At 35.0% G+C, this 18,530-nt stretch overlaps 1 protein-coding gene and 1 long non-coding RNA gene across 2 annotated transcripts; one reads left to right on the forward strand and one right to left on the reverse strand.

Annotated features, from left to right (window-relative positions):
* Window positions 1-3,114: 3,114 nt before the first annotated feature.
* Window positions 3,115-4,359, forward strand: LOC145582136 (uncharacterized). The gene is made up of 4 exons (XR_014099785.1): window positions 3,115-3,421; window positions 3,794-3,839; window positions 3,939-4,013; window positions 4,115-4,359. It is a non-coding gene; the product is annotated as an uncharacterized LOC145582136 (long non-coding RNA).
* Window positions 4,360-4,862: 503 nt separating this feature from the next.
* On the reverse strand, window positions 4,863-18,230 carry LOC145582137 (oxaloacetate tautomerase FAHD1, mitochondrial-like). The gene is made up of 2 exons (XM_081639156.1): window positions 17,933-18,230; window positions 4,863-5,319 (listed from the first exon to the last, which is right to left on the reverse strand). The coding sequence occupies exons 1-2, from the start codon at window positions 18,189-18,191 to the stop codon at window positions 5,297-5,299; spliced, it is 282 nt and encodes a 93-aa protein (XP_081495282.1). The 5' UTR covers window positions 18,192-18,230; the 3' UTR covers window positions 4,863-5,296.
* Window positions 18,231-18,530: the final 300 nt, after the last annotated feature.

Consider the following 18,530-nt stretch of genomic DNA (forward strand, 5'->3'; position numbering starts at 1 on the left):
CATCGATCTCTTCATTATATCTGTATTAGCTAGAAAATTCTTGCACAATATCAGCCCACAAAGTTTTCTTTGAATTTTCCAGATTAAGAAACCAATGAGCGGCAGCCCCATCTAAATATTGTTGAAACAATTGTGCCATTAAAGGTTCATCAACACCCCAAGGACTCATAGCCCCTACGTATAGTTTTAAGAAATTGGTGGGACTTCCTGTACCATCAAATCTCGTGAGATTCGGCATCTTAAACCCAGGTGGCAGTCGTGCTTTTAGAAATAAGGTGAGACCAAGAATATCCAACCAAGGTTCCGCTTTGGTCATACCCTTCAGTACTTCCTTGAGCCGGAGAATATCTTCCTCAATTTTGGTAGGAGCTTCTCTATCACCATTTCCATCATCTAAATGCAATGGTGAAGCTACCTCCGAATTATGGTGAGGAGGAGGAACACTTGAATTCTGTCTTAACAAACTCTGTATTGTTTGTTTCATAGTATCTTGACAATCAAGGATAGCTCGCATCATTCCTGGAAGATCATTAAATGGATCAGGGTTTAGCGAACTTTCATGGCCAGGAATCTCAGACATTTCGCTTGGTGGTGGAGAATGAATTTCCCTTGGCGTCGAATGACCCGGTGAGAAGGCTATTGAATCAGATTGTAAACTGTGAGAAGAGGTTTGCCGGAGAAGCCTAGATCCTGTGCGGGTCCAGTAGATTTCTTGGGGTAAAAAGGGAACATTACAAAAAAACTTCTTTGACAAGCTAAAAAAAAAAAGTAAATAAAAGATTTTTTAAAAAGAAATGAACACCCCTTTTTTTGAAAAAAAAAAATTAAAAATGACTTGGACCCTATTACAAAGATTCCTTGCGTGACCATTGGTTCTCGGCTTATAAAAAACTAAAACTTGAACAAGGATTATTCACCCAATCTTCTTCTCTAAAATCTCAAGTGTTTTCTTTCGAGATTTTGCTTACTTTTCTTAAATTTGAGTTATGGATCCTAATGCCTCACGCGTTAGAAATTTAATTCACTTCTTCTCTGACACTTCGCGCTCCTCCCTCCAAGAATTACGAGAGAGAGAACGCAACGAGATTCTTAGTTCAATACGGCCAGAAGATCATCCATCTCAATTTTCTAGGGAAAACCTATCTCTCCCTTATGATCAAAATTCTATAGCTATCCCACCTTCAGTTCCTCTAGTGAAACTTGCACTAGTGACTGGTCCACCCCAGGTATTCGAGATAAATAGCTCTCCAGAGTCACTCTCCTTATTTGTGGCAGATACAATGGTGCTAGCTATGTCTCTATTCCTACGTTTTTCTGAAGACTCGTTTTACCCTATCATAGCTAATATAAACCAACAAAACCTCCCTTTTGCTAGCCAACTCGTAGAGAGTCCAAAGCTACCATCACATTTCCCTTTTAATCTTCCTATGTACTCGTCTCTCAGGTTACTGTTTTGGGATGCTCGCGGGTACTGTACAAGTTAAATATTACATAATATCTCCCTATTACACAAAACCTATATTCCTACTTGTTTGGTCCTACTCATCTCTAATTTGTCAATCGGCAAGGAGGTCTCTGAAAACATAGACGTAACGAAGTCTTGTATTCTTGCAGGGCATAATTATCTCCCATCAACTCTATTCCTATGGAGTGACACATGTTTCTTTTCACTCACTCGATTGTCTGAAGGATAATAAGCCATATCGGCTTACAATACCCCTCGCAGTATTTACTCTGGGACTTCCTTACGCCAAAGGAGAGGCCCGCCCCAAAGCTCAGTTAATCATCCTTGGTTGGGTATATCAGATTTCATAACCTGTAATCACTTAACAATGATGATGGGTGGTCCTTCAAACTATCGAGAATCTAAGGAGAATTTTCTTCAAAAACTACCTCTGCGTCATAGGCGTTACGTATCTCGTCTCCTGAGACTTTATGGTCAATAGGTCAAAGGAGTCTCTTCATAATAATAGATAGATTAACTAGGGCATTGTCGACTACTCCTTGGTCACAAGAAGATCCTCATACTCTATCTCTAGCAGCCTTATCGGATGGCTCAGATGGATGTAGAGGTGGGTATATATTGCGAGAACCCGGGCATGTTTGGAAGTTTGGTTTTGGTTCAAGGCTTAGAGGACCTAGCTTTTCCTTTTTCTCGCTCTGTTTATTGCAAAATGGGTTGCAAAAGGCTCGCTCTCTAGAGGTGAAACAATTAGAAGTAGTGATGGACGTTAACCGCTTCATCTCATCTCTGACTAGGCTTGATGTCTACCCAGCAAATACCGAGCAAAAGTTATGTGACATACTACTCCTAATGCGCTCTCGTGGTTGGGAAGTTAGTATTCGACATTCCCCTCAAGACATGCTTCGAGGAGTCTGCCTTATGGTTGATCATTGCCAAGGGTTTACTTGGGGTCAAACAGAGGTGTTCGAAGCTCCACCGTCTCCTGAGATTCAGCTAGGGCCTTTTTGACTTTTGCATTATGTATTTTTTATATTCACTGTTATGGTTGTATCACTATGTAAATATGAATTAATGTTCTTTTCCGTTTATTTTCCACCTCATGATGAAGGAAAGAAAAATAAATAAATAAATAAATAATTAAGGGAAACCTGCAACAATAACAAACTGTTAGTGGCCGGGCCCGAAGGTTGCCTACGTATTCCTGAGTGCGGAAATGTGCTGACACTAGTGGAAAAAATCTCATTCGTAACAGGCTATTTGTAACGGGAAAAGCTATGCCCGTTACATTAAATATATTCGTAACGGGCAAAATAGTGTCCGTTACGAATACTTAGTTATTCGTAACGGGCAAAAAGTGTCCGTTACGAATACTTAGTTATTCGTAACGGGCAAAATATTACCCGTTACGAATACTTATTTAGTTGTAACCGTCATCATTTGCCCGTTACGGATATTATATTACAAGTAACGGGCATATTGAGCCCGATACAACTGCTTGAGCGTGGCCCAAATGATAAGAAGAGCCCATTACTTGGCTTTGGCTTTTTATTAGGGTTTACCTAGCCGTCATTCACCTCTTTTCTCTCATTTCACACTGTCACTCTCTCTCCTCTCCTCTCCTCTCCTCTCCTCCATCAATCTTTCCCATTCAATTGGTGATGAAACAAGGCGAGAAAAATGGCGATATGGGACGAGGAGAGAGAAAAAATGGTGAAATTGGGGGTTTTGATGATTTTTAGATCGGAGGGTTTATTGATTTTGCTCTACAGATCTTTGTTTCAAATTGAATTTCGTCGGTCCAAGCAATTGAAGCGCACTTGACGTTCTCCTATTTTTCTGGGTTTCATTCTATCAACGACGTCGTTTTAAGGAGAGAGATTATCATTTTTTGGTTATGGAGTGGCCTGCTTGTTTGAATGAATTCGAGAAGCTTCTTTTGCGCTTAGATACTCCCAGGTTTGTTCTTCTTCTTATCATTTTGTTTTTAAATTTTCAGGAATTTATCAATCTATTTCTATTTTTTTAGATATTAATTCTGGGAAATTTATCAATTTATTTTCAAAATGTTTTGTTTGATGATCATTTTTATTGTTATACAAATTTTAGACTTTTTTGGTTGCTTCTTCTTTAAGATTTTCGGTTATTTTCCAGAAGCTCGCCATCTTTTAAAATTCTCAGAAAAAAAAAAAGCGACCGGCCACCGACTTTTCCCGTTGACACCTTCAAAAAATTTTGAATTTCAAAGCTGTTATCAAAAAATAAATAAAATTAATTGTTAATTTTTTAATTTTCTGATAATCTAACCCTTAATGTGATTTTTTTCTACAGAGTTGCAATTGACAATGTTGTTTGTCCTAATTCCACCCTTGTTAAGGTAATTATAATTAACCTTCTGTAATTAAAATATTTTCTGGGTTTTTATTTAGTTAATTTTTTGATAATAATTAATTTGATTTAATTTAATTTTTGGTAGGTTGATAGTGCTAGAAAACATGGGATTCTATTAAGAAAGCTTATATTTCTTCCGATGCCAGATGGTTCATGGATGGTGAGTAATTAAATTTATTTTTTTGAGGATTTTAAGATACCCATTTTCATTAATTATTGTAATTAAAATTTTAACCCTGTTTTTAATTTTGTGTTCTGCAGTTTTCCATGTAACTGATCTTAACGGAAACAAATTAAGACAGTATACAATTCTACAAGATTTTTCAAGTTCTTAGTCTACTATATGGAATATAAAACTTGTTTAAATTTTCATGTTGTATTACAGAGTATTATTTATTTAGTAGCTTTTGACTCATGTTGAGAGTTGTTGTAAAGTCAATTTGGACATTTGTGAAAGTTGTATATTTGATTTTATAATTAATTCAATTTTACATTTATTATTATTATTGATAATAGTAATTAAAATTTGGCATCATAGCAGATTATCAGGATAGCAGACTAGCAGGTATCACCTGCTGCATTTTTTTTTTAATTTGGGTTCAATTGTATTCGTAACGGGCATTTTGACTGCCCGTTACGAATAACCCGTTATTTGTAACGGGCGGTCAAACTTCCCGTTACGAATAACCCGTTATTCGTAACGGGCAGCGCCCGTTACGAATAACATAGCCTATCCGTAACGGCAGCATACGTAACGCCCGTTGCCCGTTACGGATAGGCTATTTTTGCCCGTTACGGATAGCTATTTTTCCACTAGTGTGAGTGTAATGTAATTTAGGAAATCAGGCCTATCGTAGTTCGACACAATAAGGAAACCAACTTTTTAATTTTTGCGACTGCACTCAAAGCGAGCTGCCTACGTACCCTGTTACATGATATTTTTTTTCATTTTTTTTTAATTTCAGTTTTTTTTTTTTTTTTTTTTTTTTTTTTTTTTTTTTAGGGATCAAGTCGCTCGTAGTTCACAAAAAAAACTTTTACAGAGATAACTTTAACTACCATGCATTTATTTCCCCGGTCAAAAGTCGCTTCTCCCAAACAGCTTTCCATTTAGCAACATAGAAAGGGTTATCTTCTTTGTCCAAGATCCATGATGCCCATGCTTTACATACTACCGTGCACGATTCCGTTGTAAAAAGGTCCATGTCTCAGATCACTACAAACATTTGTATTGTGTCCGTAGTCATGACAATAGTTACAATACTTTCCCATATCAGCCCCAGGAGACGGCATAGTGTAGTTATTGTGTTTTGACTTGAGGAAACCTTGTAACTTTAACCGATGATATATAGAACTTAGTGATTCACACCTCTTAGAGTAAATCTGGCGAATAGAACCCCAACGGCTTCCTCCACTACACATTTGTGCTCCTGTATCCATCTCTCAGTCTCTAAACAACAAGTGAACTGCAATATTTAAGAACATGGTTAAGCAAACCTTCAAGGTATTGAGGGGTGTAAGACTTTCCTTTGAAAAGAACATTAATTCATATATTAAACCATCGATAATGATTAAACCATTCTTTAAGTTGAAAAGATTTTAAAGGGAGATTTTGGCATTGCTTAAAATGCACCACATGTGGTGTTTGTTAGTCTTAGAAAGTTAAACTCTCTTGGGATCCTATGAAGGAAGGTCTAAGGATAACTCTTAGTCAATTGGGTCCATAAATAAGCTTTCTAAAAAAAAGTTTCACAAAAAAAAACTAATCATTAACAAAAATGACCGTGGAAACTCCATGCATGTATTGATGCACATGTTTCTTAATCTAAAGGTCAATCCATTTTGAGGAAATTATTAACCAAGTGGCCTCGTATCACTTCCAACTGTGAACACCGAGGGTGGACGTTCCTAACAGAGTCGATTGCAATAACGCACGGATGTAGGTTTACGCCCTTAATTCATTAATTTTGTTGTCTAAATCCGACCTTACCAATAGGCAGAGGTGTCGGCCTAAAAAAGAGAAAAAAAATGCTTATGCTCATGACAGTTGATGAATGATGAATGACCACATGAGAACACTTACACAAATTAACAACGCAAATTCAGGTTTAAACCACTACACATTTTATATAAAAAGAAAGTCCCCAGTGGAGTCGCCAGACTGTGGTACCTGGTTTTTAGTGGACAAAGATTAGTCTATAAAAGGTTCCACTTAAGTTTCTAATAAGACTTATAATTAAAGACTTAGAGTCACCACCTTATTTTTATCCGAATAAGGACGGATTTTAAAACAGTCAATAAAAAAAAATCAACTGTTAACTCTGGAACTCGTCTTCCATTTTGTTCTAAGGAACGGGCTCTTACTATTGCGTTGTTAACCGATCATAGCGATATTTAGAATTCACTCACGGATCAAAACCTTCTTAGTTCGGACATATGCCATGTTTTAAATAACCAATTCCATTGGGTTTTTAATTTGGGTTATTGACATAAATGTCATTTTTGTAAGTGGGATTTTAGTGATCTTTGACGGATTCACTCATAAAAGTAAAATGAACCACCTTGGTTGAGGAAAATCACCCCGATTGGTGATCACCAAAAATGTCTTTTGAATAAGACAATTCAACAAATGCATCCCGATTGACGACTTTTAAGTGGATCAAGGTATTTTTTGGAGTGAAAATGTAAGGGTTCACTATATAATCTCACTTTGGGTTTAAAATCACTCAAGGGTAATTTTGTAAGGTTTTAAGGGTTATGTGTTTAGGCTTAATGGAATTGACCAAGTAAAACACGTCACCTGTCAAGGCCTTACCTCCAAATAAAAGGGAACAATAAACTACTTAATCATATTCGATTGCCAATTAATCCATCGGGTAATTATGACGGGATATAAGCTTATTTTTATGGAGATGGACAATTGTTACAACCTTATACAACTAAATAATTAATCTTAACCTCATGTTTGGAAATAAGGTCATAACCTTATATTAACTATCATTAATTATTAGAAATAAACAAGCAAAGTTATGATTCATTCTTGTGTCACAAAAGAGTTTGAAATAAAAAGGTTCGAAAATTATAAAAGAAAATAATGTTTGTTAAAACTTTATTTCTGAAGTCATCTTAAAATAAAATAAAAGATTCTTAAAATAACACTTAGAATTAAGGCTGGTTAAAACTCTTATTTCTAAAGTCATTTTTAAAATTAGATTAAACACATTTTAATTAAAACTCCATGAGTTAATAAGTATATATATAATATAGTGTAATATAGGTTTCATACCACCATTAGTTCTTTAAAAATAAATTGATACAATTTTTAAAAAGCAATTAAGAGAAAAACGTGCATATTTCATCTCTTTGATATCTAGAACTAAAAAAATTATTAAAAATCATAGAAAAATCGAAAAAATTATTGTGAGATATGGTTGGAAAGTTCTTGAAAAGTTCTAGCACTTTAGCTAAATAAATGGAACTGATTCCGGTTGTAAGGGTTGTTTCACAGGCCATCTTTGAAAAGTTCTAAATATTTACTCTTGAACGACCTTTGCTTAAACTCTTAATTCCTTAGGTCTTTAAGTTCACTTTAAGAAATAAATCATTCTTTAAAATAAATATTAGGCAGTCACATGAATGTATTAACCTTTCATATTTAAAATGCATTATAAAGAGATGCAATGCAAAATGCAATTAACCCCCCTCTTTGTAACCTATCACCTCACCAATAGGCTTGGCTTTCTAATGTGGAGTAATGAGAGATTTAGGGCTAATTTAGCACCTAATATCGTCATTACCCCTATTGGTAACATCACATGAAAACAAACACATTAGTTAGCATAATAATAATAATAATAATTAAGGAAATTAAGAAAGTAATAAAGATAATACCTTGAACTAGATGTAGCAATTTTTTAGATAACCCTTCTTACTTATCAAGGATGAAAAGATGATCACTCCTTAATTAAAGTGCAATAAAAGAGACTAAGTGATTTTTTTTTTTTTTTGGAGTTTTGAGATATTAAAGGAAATTAATGCAAAAATAAAGCTAAAGAACTTTTTTTGATTTTTTATTAGAGAAAATAAACTTGAAAAATAAAGCTAAATCTTGAGAAACAAACCCCTTTTTTTTTTGGTTTTTAATATAGACTTACTAATATTTTTTAATGAGGATAATAAAAAATAATAATGCTTGAACTTGAAATATTTTTGCGTTTTTTTTTTATAAGAATTAAAGATGATAACAACTCTTAAATAAAAATAACAATATCAACTTAATTATAAGATGCTTTTAATAAGCTAAAAATTTAAGAATAAAGATAAATTAGAGAGATTTTAACTAAATCAAAGATTAGAGGAGAAAATTATTAAGAGAGAATTTTTAGAGAGAGAATTTGTAGGAATTTTTGGTGTGTCCTAAACTTGAAAATTAGGGATTTATAGGAAAATAAAGAGATTAATTTGTAAATAAAAAAAAGTAAATAAATTAAAAAACAAGGATTATTTTGGTAAATATCAAGATTTTGGTAATAATGAGAATCTTGATATTCAATTCTTTCGTTTTATATGTAACAAACTTACTTAATCTGTTTTGCAACACTTAAACTGATAAAATAAAGAAAACCGTAATAAAATCAACTCTAATATTCACATAATAAAAAGGCTCTAAAATGCCATGGTATTAAAAAAAAGAAAATATATATGATCAAGTTATGTCACAACTCAGTAATACTCACATGGTATACGATAGCAGAGTGCCTAAATTTATTTAGTGACTATTATACTTACCAAGGTATTAAAACAACACTTATAAAATAAATATTAGCACTGAGATGTCAGCTCTGAAAGTTACACAAAGACATTAGGTTACAATATTAATAGGATTGGTATTTAAGAGCTTATATAAAAAAAAAGTAAAAACAATAACCCCTGCCCTTATTAGATAGTACATATAAATTTACCCAAGAACATCTAAACATACGGCAAAACCTTAAAAGTACGAGCATTACAAATAATAACCCTTACTAAAAGTATAAAGTAAGGTAAATCATATAAAATCATAAGATTGACATGGTCAAAGTGAAAATACACCATGTAAAATCATACAATATTAAGTCATATGACATAAATTTCAGGTAGTCAAGAGTAAACTATATTCCCTTGACCAAATGACCTTAAGAAAAGGTGAACCCTTATCTTGCTTTACTCTACTAAAACACAAATTTATATTTATCATAGTCGTAAAAAAAAAGATAAAATATACAAAACTAGATCAAAACAACAGGAAAACAAATAAAACAGAAGACCAAATTCACGTCGGCAACGTAAATTAACGTAACGGAAATTACTATTTGGAATAGTGTTAAATAGTGTTTGCATAGTGAAATGCAATATATGACGCGTATGAAATCCAGCTGTCCCTATTAGCGTCAGATAAATATTGATACAATTGATCCAAATTGAAATTTATTGGATACAATATTAACCGCGGGGGATTAAAAAAAAGGTAACGTTAATTCACTATTGGCGATTGTACATCAAAAATTGACAGAAGAATACACTAACTAGACTGAATAAGCAATACAGAATGCTTGAAGAACAAAAAAAAAAAAAAAAAAAAAAAAAAAAAAAAAAAAAAAGGGAATGTCAGAGCCATTAAGTATGTGGAGAACGAACAGAGGTAAGATACCAAAAGTGAAGATAATCATGCAACATCATTCACAGAAACTCAATACACGATCTGAATTTTCAGCTGTCTTTACTATTCATACATACTTCATTACTGCGCGTTGTATTCACAAATATTTCCCGTTTACTCTCGTCCATATAATACTCAATTATCCTTAGATAAATATCGATGGGTTTGGTCCGAACTTATATTTATCGGATCAAGTATTAACTGCGGGACAAAAAGACAAAGACATTATAACAAGCATACATAAAAGGAGGTCCCTTTAGCACTACAACATATAGTACCCATTTAGGTGTGGGGATGTTTGTCATTTTCCTATATTGATTGGGCATGAGTCTGTAGAGTAGTGGACTTTATAGCTTAGGTAAACTGGTCATATAATAGAGTAGTGCACAAATCGCAAAAATCACTAGATAAAATAAAAAGAATAAAACTTACTCTAGCAGTCTAAGTGAACATACGAATATACTTATTATACTCTAAAGGAGTAAACAACGCTTGTTTATAAAGAAAATGACACATTCCCCTGGCGAGACAAAAAATATTGTACTTTATACTATACAATTATTATACATATACGTATAAAAATACGGTCTAAAATACTCACATTTTACTATAAAAAGAAATTACCCTTATCCAAAATCTTCACTCACCACTTAATTCTTATCTTCTTCCATCTTCCTCCTTACCCGAAAAAACCAAACAAAAAAAACACCATTAAACTCAGCCACCATGTTTCAAGAAAACCAGGAACATCAGCCTGTCTTCACCTTTGAGGAAGACATGAGGATGATAAGGGTGTACTTCATGTACATTATGGGGCTAGTGGTCCTCCTAATGGTTGTATTAATTTACTTGTTAATCCACAAGTAAAGCCCGAAAATTACTTCGGTGGAGTAGGGTAAAAATACATGTAGTGTTAGTTGTACTTCTATATTTTGTAATTTAGTAGTTTAGATGTACAAATTGTAACATGTATTTTGGAAATTATAAATAAAAATCATTATTACTTGTTTTCTTCGTTTTAACTAATAAAACAAACGTCATTAAGTTTATAAAATATATTTAGCAAAATAATAATAATTATTTGCAAAAAACGATAACTATAATAATAAAAGATAATTAATAGTTACAATTACAAAAGTAGGATCAAAATTTGGTGTCTACAGCCCCTGGCTTTTGGAAGGAAGTCCAGAGCGGTCTTCATGGCCTCCCAATTGGCCGATTCATCATATAACATCACCCGAAGGGTAGGCTCGTACATTTCAATTAAGGATACTGCTTCGGCACCATAGACCAAATAGAATGGGGTCTCTCATGTGGAACTTTTTTGTCGTTGTTCATATGGACCATAACACATTAACCAGCTCATCTGCCCACAGGCCGCCAGCATTTTCAAGCTTGCGCTTGATGCCATTAGAGATTAACTTGTTATAGGCCTCAACTTGGGCGTTGGCTTGTGGTCGGCCGACCGAGGCAAAACAATGAGTGATGCCCTGGTCTCCCAACCATTCTTTGAGCTGGCATGTTTTGAATTGGGGTCCATTATCGAACACCATTGACTGGGGCACTCCATAGCGAGTAATTATATTTTTCCAAATGAAAGCTGACACGTCCGTCAACTATATTTTTCTATAGCGAGTAATTCCTCGGACGGCCTCGGCTTCAACCCACTTTGTGAAGTAGTCGAATAATACTAACACATACCGCCTTTGTCCTGACGCTGGCGTATACGGACCCAAGATGTCCATGCCCTATTTTGCAAAGGGGGGCGGACTATTTATGGCCGACAGACTGTTGGGCGGGCGATGAATTAGGGTTGCAAACTTCTGGCATTTGTCACATTTCTTCACCATCTGCATGACGTCTATGTTTAAGCTCGGCCAATAATACCCTAGGTGGGTGGCCTTCTCGGCTAAGGCTCGTCCTCTAATATGCGAACCGTAATGTCTTTGGTGGAGGTTGTCTAGCACATCATGCCCCCTCTCTGGGGTAATACATTTCAGGTAAGGTTTCACAAAGGCTTTTTTGAATAACTCCCCGTTCTTCATCCCGAACCAGGCCGCTCTCTTTTTCATCAACCAACTCTCTTTCGGATCAGCCGGAAGTAATTCATCCCTAAGATAGGAAATAATGTCGTCCATCCAAGTTGAGCTTCTATCAATGGTCTGTACTGGCTTGGCATCAATACTCCTCTTTTCCTTCACTTCAAAAAACATCGATCTGGGAGTATCACATGATGCCGAGGATGCTAATTTGGAGAGGGCGTCCGCTTGATGATTGGACGAACGGGGAACTTGCTGCAGAGTAAAATGCTCTAGGCTCTCGGCCTCTTCTTTAACCATTTTCAAATACTTCATCATAGCCGGCTCCCTAGCCTCATAGTCTCCATTCACTTGGCTAACAATTAGCTGGGAATCCAAGCTCATATCAATCTTTGTTGCTCCTTCCGCCTTACACATTCTAAGGCCGGCCAGGAGAGCTTCATACTCAGCCTCGTTGTTAGAGGCTTGGAATTGAAATCTCAGCGCATATTCAAACTTACTGAGTTGCGCTCCGTGCGGTTTGCCTTATACGAAAACGGGTTTTTAAAACTTCTATAACTTTTGATTGCGAAGTTGGATTAAGGCGTGTGAGATATCACTGGAAAGCTCTGAATGTCTTCTTTCCAATGCCGTTGGAATTAGGTTAAAATATGTTATGGATCAAAAGATATGGCTGTTGGAGTGCAAGGGTGCCGGTTTTAGGGCTCGGTTTAGTGTTTTGATCATAATTTGTTCGTTTTAACTCGGAATTGGGCTTATAATATACCGTTGGAAAGCTCTTTGAAAGGGCTATTTATCTGTATTGGCCTTATATAGAAATTTGAAGGTTGGTTCATCTGATTGACTCGGTTTTTTAACAATGTAAGATCCATTGGATCCAATCATTGCATTTGACGCATTTGGGTCCGTTACTAATCAAGTTTAAACATGTATGAGCACGTTTTAGGCCTAATTAGTAATCGGACAAAGCTCTAAGATAACTTTGTCTCAAATATGGGTTTTAACTTCATAATGCATTTCATAGTCCATAAACACTTCAAATTTGATCTAGCATGAAGAACGGATTTTTGTAACATCATTGCACTTCATGTCGGGACAAGAGGCCAAAAGTAGGTGTCTACACCCTACTTGTCTCTCCACTGTACTCTATTAATTAATGTAGGAAATATACAAAAAAAAAAAAAAAAAAAACCCTATTTGCACAACCTTTGCTCAACTCATAGAAAAGTGAAATGTAAGCTATGGGGCAGACATAAGGGATGACGGAAGTAACATGTAGGTCGGTTTTTTAAGTCCTCAAAGGCATATGAGCCCAAAGAGGGGGATGGAGGAGGGGGTAGAAGGAAAGAAAGACCTATGAGAGGAAGTTCGCAGAGGCCCCAACCATACCTTAACCCAAATATTAAAAAAGATCAAGAACCCAATAGCTTCACATGATGCCTATAAGAAACAAAGTATACTTATATAAGTCCTGATAAATGTGTATGACTAGTTCAGGATCCACCCACACAACGGAAGTATTATTTTCATATGTTTTTACACATCCATGAAGAAAATAAAGTAATGTTTGATATTATTTTTTTAAAAAAGATAAATAAATAAGTTCCAAGAGGGATTGATTAATTTATGCTTGGTGTGGCTCATTGCTCATTCGTTATGCTTTTCTTCACTTATAGGAATAATTCTTTTCCCATTGCCGTAGAATATGAAACATTTGTTAGAACTAAGAATGCAAAATAAAAATAAAAAAGCTTTGGAAATTACATTAATGCATTCTCGTTCAAATGAACTAAAAGGAAGTGCCTTTAAATAGGCTACAAGTTACACCGAAGTTCCAAAAGAAGAGCAACTAAGGATCTAAAGTGGAGCAATACTACTAGGTACGTGGCTTAGTGCATGCTACCACCCTTAGTGCTCCCACTTCCACTAATTAATAATAACTAATTTGACTAACCAATCCTAACTAAAACTAAGGAAGCCTAACATACTACTAAGCACAACTAACTTATAATACTTACGAGATATTCTAGTAACTAAAAGAATCAACCATGGACTAATTCTTTTGAAACATATTTTAACACACCCCTTTGCTTCAAAATTAGTAAATATTATGAAGCACTTATCTTCAAATTTTTGATGCATGTCTCACCACCTTCAAATTTTTACTTATTAATGCACATCTCACCAACATATACTTTTTGGATTTTGGAGCACTCATCTCCATGGTGCACATTATCATTCACCATTCTTGAACAAATTTACTTCCACGGCCACTTGTGCCATGCCTTCTTTCCCATCACTTTGAAACCTACAATTCCTAGGCATATGCCCAAAATTTTAACATTTGTAACATTTTAGCTTTACCTTATGCCAACAACCCTTTTGCTCATGACCAATCTTTTGACAATTGTTGCATTTTACCTCACTACTTTTCCCTTTTGAGAATGAAGATTTAGCTAATAAAGCTCCCTTTTTTTTTTCCTCCATTTTCTTCCTTCCTCATTGATCTCATTTGGTCTGAGGCACTAAGGGTATTGACTAAATCTACTAGGGTTATTTTGAATAGATCTTTGGAGTCTTCAAGTGAGGAAAATTTTTGACTCATATTTTTCAAGATCGCTCACTAAAATCATATCAACCACTCTCTCATTGGAGAATGTTTCACCAAAGTAATCTAATTTGATTAACAATGGTAATTAGTTTAGTCATATTTTTTTATACTTCACTCTTCTTCATCCTTTGCAAATCAAATTATCGTTTGAGGTTCAAAACATGCATCAATTTTGTTTGTGCATTGCCCTCAAACTCTTCCTTTAGCATATCCCATGCCTCCTTTAGTGATTCACAAGTTATGGCAATTGTAAAAAATTCCATCTGACACGACCGAATGAATACACGAAAGGTCCTTTGCATTTCTTTCCGCTTCTTCATCGTGTTTTTTGACTGGGCTAATGTTGGATTTTATGGAAGAGGGGTTGGATCAACATCACTCTCAATTGCTTCCCATAAACTCATAGCTTTCAACTATGATTTTATTTTGATAGCCCATGTATTATAATTTTCTCCTTTAAATGTGGAAATGGAAAGAGCAAAGATGATTGATGCCACTGAGAGAAAAAGGATGAATACTCGAACAATATTTTTAGGCCTCACGAGATCTTTGTTGGAACTAAGAATGGGAATACAAAAGAAAAACATTGATAATTATATTATTGAATTCAAATTTAAATGAACTAATAGAAAGTGCCTTAAAATAGGCTACAAAATACGCCAAAGTTCCTAAAGTATAGTAACTAAAGTGGAGTAGTGCTATTAGGTACATGCCTTAGTGCACGTTGCCACTCTTAGTGTCCCCACTTCCTCTAATTAAAAATAGCTAATTTGACTAAGCAATCCTAACTAGAAATAAGAAAAATGAAAATAAATAGTCCCACCTTTACCCCATCTTCTTTAAACAATCCCACCTTTCATTTATCTCAAAATAATCTCATCATTGACACTCATCTTCTTTAAACGGTCCTTGTGACCTACAACTTGTTTTCCAGGTTTTTTTTTTGCATTTTTCTTAAATCTCTCTCTTATCCTCAACCACCACCTCAGTACTACAGACATCGCCACTACCCCACCGTCGCCACCATAGAGCAACCACCATCCCCACCCCACTTAGAAGTCAGAACCCCCCCCCCTCCCCCGCCGAATCTCGAATTCGGCCTTGCTATTCTTCCCCAAACAGCCACCGTCCCCTTATCCGATTCCCAATTTTCAAAACCCCCAAACTGACCTTTATGCTTCACCTCTTGCCTCACCAAACACCACAACCACCCCAGCTGCAACCACCTACGAAACCCCTTCCCCTTGTTTTGCTTCCCGTCATTCTCTCTCATCCTCGCTAAAAACGCCGATGCCATCCCAAACCCCACCTAATTTGACCAATTTAAAACCAAAAAAGGCAGAAAATTAAAGCCACAAACATCACACAGGTAAGAGAAAGTGAAAGAAAAGAACTAAGGAAAAGAAGAAGGGAAATTAAAGCCACAAACATCACACAGGTAAGAGAAAGTGAAAGAAAAGAACTAAGGAAAAGAAGAAGGGGACGTATAGTGGTTTTGGTTTGCTCATCTTCTTCTTCTCTAGGATCATTCTTTTTTGAGGAGTAAAATTTCCAAGAAATTGCAAAGGAAAGAGAAGATTAAGTAATTTCCAAGGCTTTCGTTTGATTGGTTGGTCTGGTAGGGGCTGAGGCGAGGACGGAACTGAGATCTGCCAGTGATGGGGATGGTGGATGGGATAGGGTGCCGGGGAAAGGGGACGAGGAATTCAAGGGGTAAAGTGAATTTTATTTTCATTTATTTTTTGATTTTTAATAATATAAAAGTAAAATAGACCATTAAAAATTTGACACGTGGCAAACAACCTAATATAACCGGTTACCAACTTAATGAAACAGGTTAGGGATTGTTAAAAGAAGATGGGGGTCAAAGGTGTGATTATTTTGGGATAAATGAAAGGTGGGATTGTTTTAACAAGATGGGGTAAAGATAGCATTATTTATTTTCATTTTTCCTTAGAAATAAGGAAGACTAACATACTATTAAGCACAACTAACTTATTGCTATTAGACTTAGGAGATATTCTAGTAACTAAGTGAATCAAACATTTACTAATTCTTTTGAAGCATATTTTAACAACATTCTCTTAAAGCTCAGTGATAATCAATAGTAGGTCCAATCTGCCAGATATGTTCTTTACAAGCCTATTTATATCAAACTATTGATAGATATTAATATTGTAAGCAGTCCAAAGACCATATGGTTAGCCCCCAAAACCATTATATCACAAGTTTCGAAAATATACTATCTTTATCCTTTTCATTTCACAGTGTCATAGAAGGAAACATGTCGGCACATGCAGCAAGAACAACCACCGATAAGGATCTTCCAAAGGCGCCATATAGATAGGTCAAAATGTTACATAGTGGTACTCAGGTAGTCAGTTTAAGTCAGTGTCTAGTTGAAAGGCTTTTTACATGACAGGAAATTAGAACTCAGCTTAAAAAGTCAGGGAGGTGATTTAAGTTTCCTCTTGAGAAAGAAACATATAAATACTATTCAGAAATTCCTCTCATGAGTAAACAGTTTACAATGCTTATCTAAATGCTGGACAAAGTACGGCAATTATCAACCATCCAATGTGAGCTCGTAAAAATAGGTATTCAAATAAAACCAATTGCAATATGCAAAAATACTATTATTATCCATAAAAGATGATAATCCCTCAGCCCAAAAAAAAAAGTATTATTTCACCCAAAAATCATGTCACCAAAAAAAAAATCTCACTGTACCTTTATCTATTTTTAATTAATCAAAACCAATTATCAGGTTTTTTTTAATGCATTTACCTTTAATCAACCAAACCACACTTATGGGATTAAGACTATGATTGATTGATTGATCTTTAATCAGCCAAAACCCACAATCATTATATTTTTGAAGTTATCTATGCTAATGCACGGATTATATCCTTTGCCAAAAAGGATAATCTTGATAATTTGGGTTTTGGAACAGTCAAGTTGAAACTAACATTCTTATTTATATATCGATTCCCCTTCCTAAAAACGCGCGTAAAAGAAAAATGTGACCTTAATTTGGGAGTAGAGTGAGTACCATACATCAAACTCACCCTGGATCAGCTTGAGTTGCACACTTAAACTTCATTTCAGCTCCCTACTATGCTGCTACGAAGACGACGTCTAACCTCACTAACTAGCTTACCTCACCACGTACAGGCAGCTTCACCTCACAATTTATCCAGTACCATATACCAAAAGCAATCAACAAACTTACAAATTGTGCACATCTCATCAATACCCGAAAAACAATCCCCTTTATTTCGGCAAAAAATTAAATGACTATCCAAGGACAGAACCTTCAATCATAAAAGCATTAGCAAATTGAACTATCCCAATTCAATCAAATTCATCTTTCTGCTATTCTAAGTACAAAAACCCAAATTCGTTTATTTATTTATTTATTTATTTTTTCAAATTTCTAATCTATTTCTTCTATATCACACAATTACGCTAAATGACTATCCAACGACAAAAACTCCAATCATAAAAGCATTAAAAAGTCGAATCATCCCAATTCAATCAAATTCATCTTTCTGCTATTCTAAGTACAAAAACCCAAATTCATTTTATTTTTTTTAAAATTTCTAATCTATTTAATCTATATCACACAATTACTCTACTTCCCAATTCACATCTACCAACAATTATTGTTTTTATAACCCGAACTACATAATTCCGAAAACAAAATGGAAAAATGGGGATGAGCAAAGAACCTGCAATAAAATCCATAGCAGAAGATTCGGGAACATCGCGAGCTTTCTTGGAAATGACAACAGCAAGTTCAGCTTCATAGTGAAGGTGTTCCATTGAAGGTGGGATTTGAATGGTTCCACCATTAGGCAAGTAAGAGGATGTGGGTTTCATAAAAAGGACTGGTTCCTTTGGAATTGGGTTGCCGAGTTCTTTCGCATGGTTCGCATAGTTACGACCAACGCAGATGATCTTCGTTCCCATTTCAAGTAGTTTCGCCATTTTTGATCGATTGATTTCTGCTTTCTGCTCTTCTTTGAGTTTTTTTTTTTTTTTTAAATGTGTATATTGTTTTTTTTTTTTTTTTTTTGAGTTTATTTTAGTGTCCCTTCAAATTTACTAGAGAAATTAGGAGCTGGATTGAATTGAACTAATTGAAATTGAAGTGAAGTGAAATGAATTGAATTAAAATTAAGCTGAAGTGAATAGGCGTTAAATACTTCCTCTATTTTTTTTAGATGTTACACTTTCTTATTTTGGAAATTTTTATTTAGTTGCAACACTTTTCATTTTTTGACATCCTTTTCTCTCTATCTCTCATAACCACGTGGGTGGGTCCAT

Source organism: Chenopodium album, chromosome 15, assembly GCF_948465745.1.
Source record: "Chenopodium album chromosome 15, dcCheAlbu1.1, whole genome shotgun sequence".
Taxonomy (NCBI): domain Eukaryota; kingdom Viridiplantae; phylum Streptophyta; class Magnoliopsida; order Caryophyllales; family Amaranthaceae; genus Chenopodium; species Chenopodium album.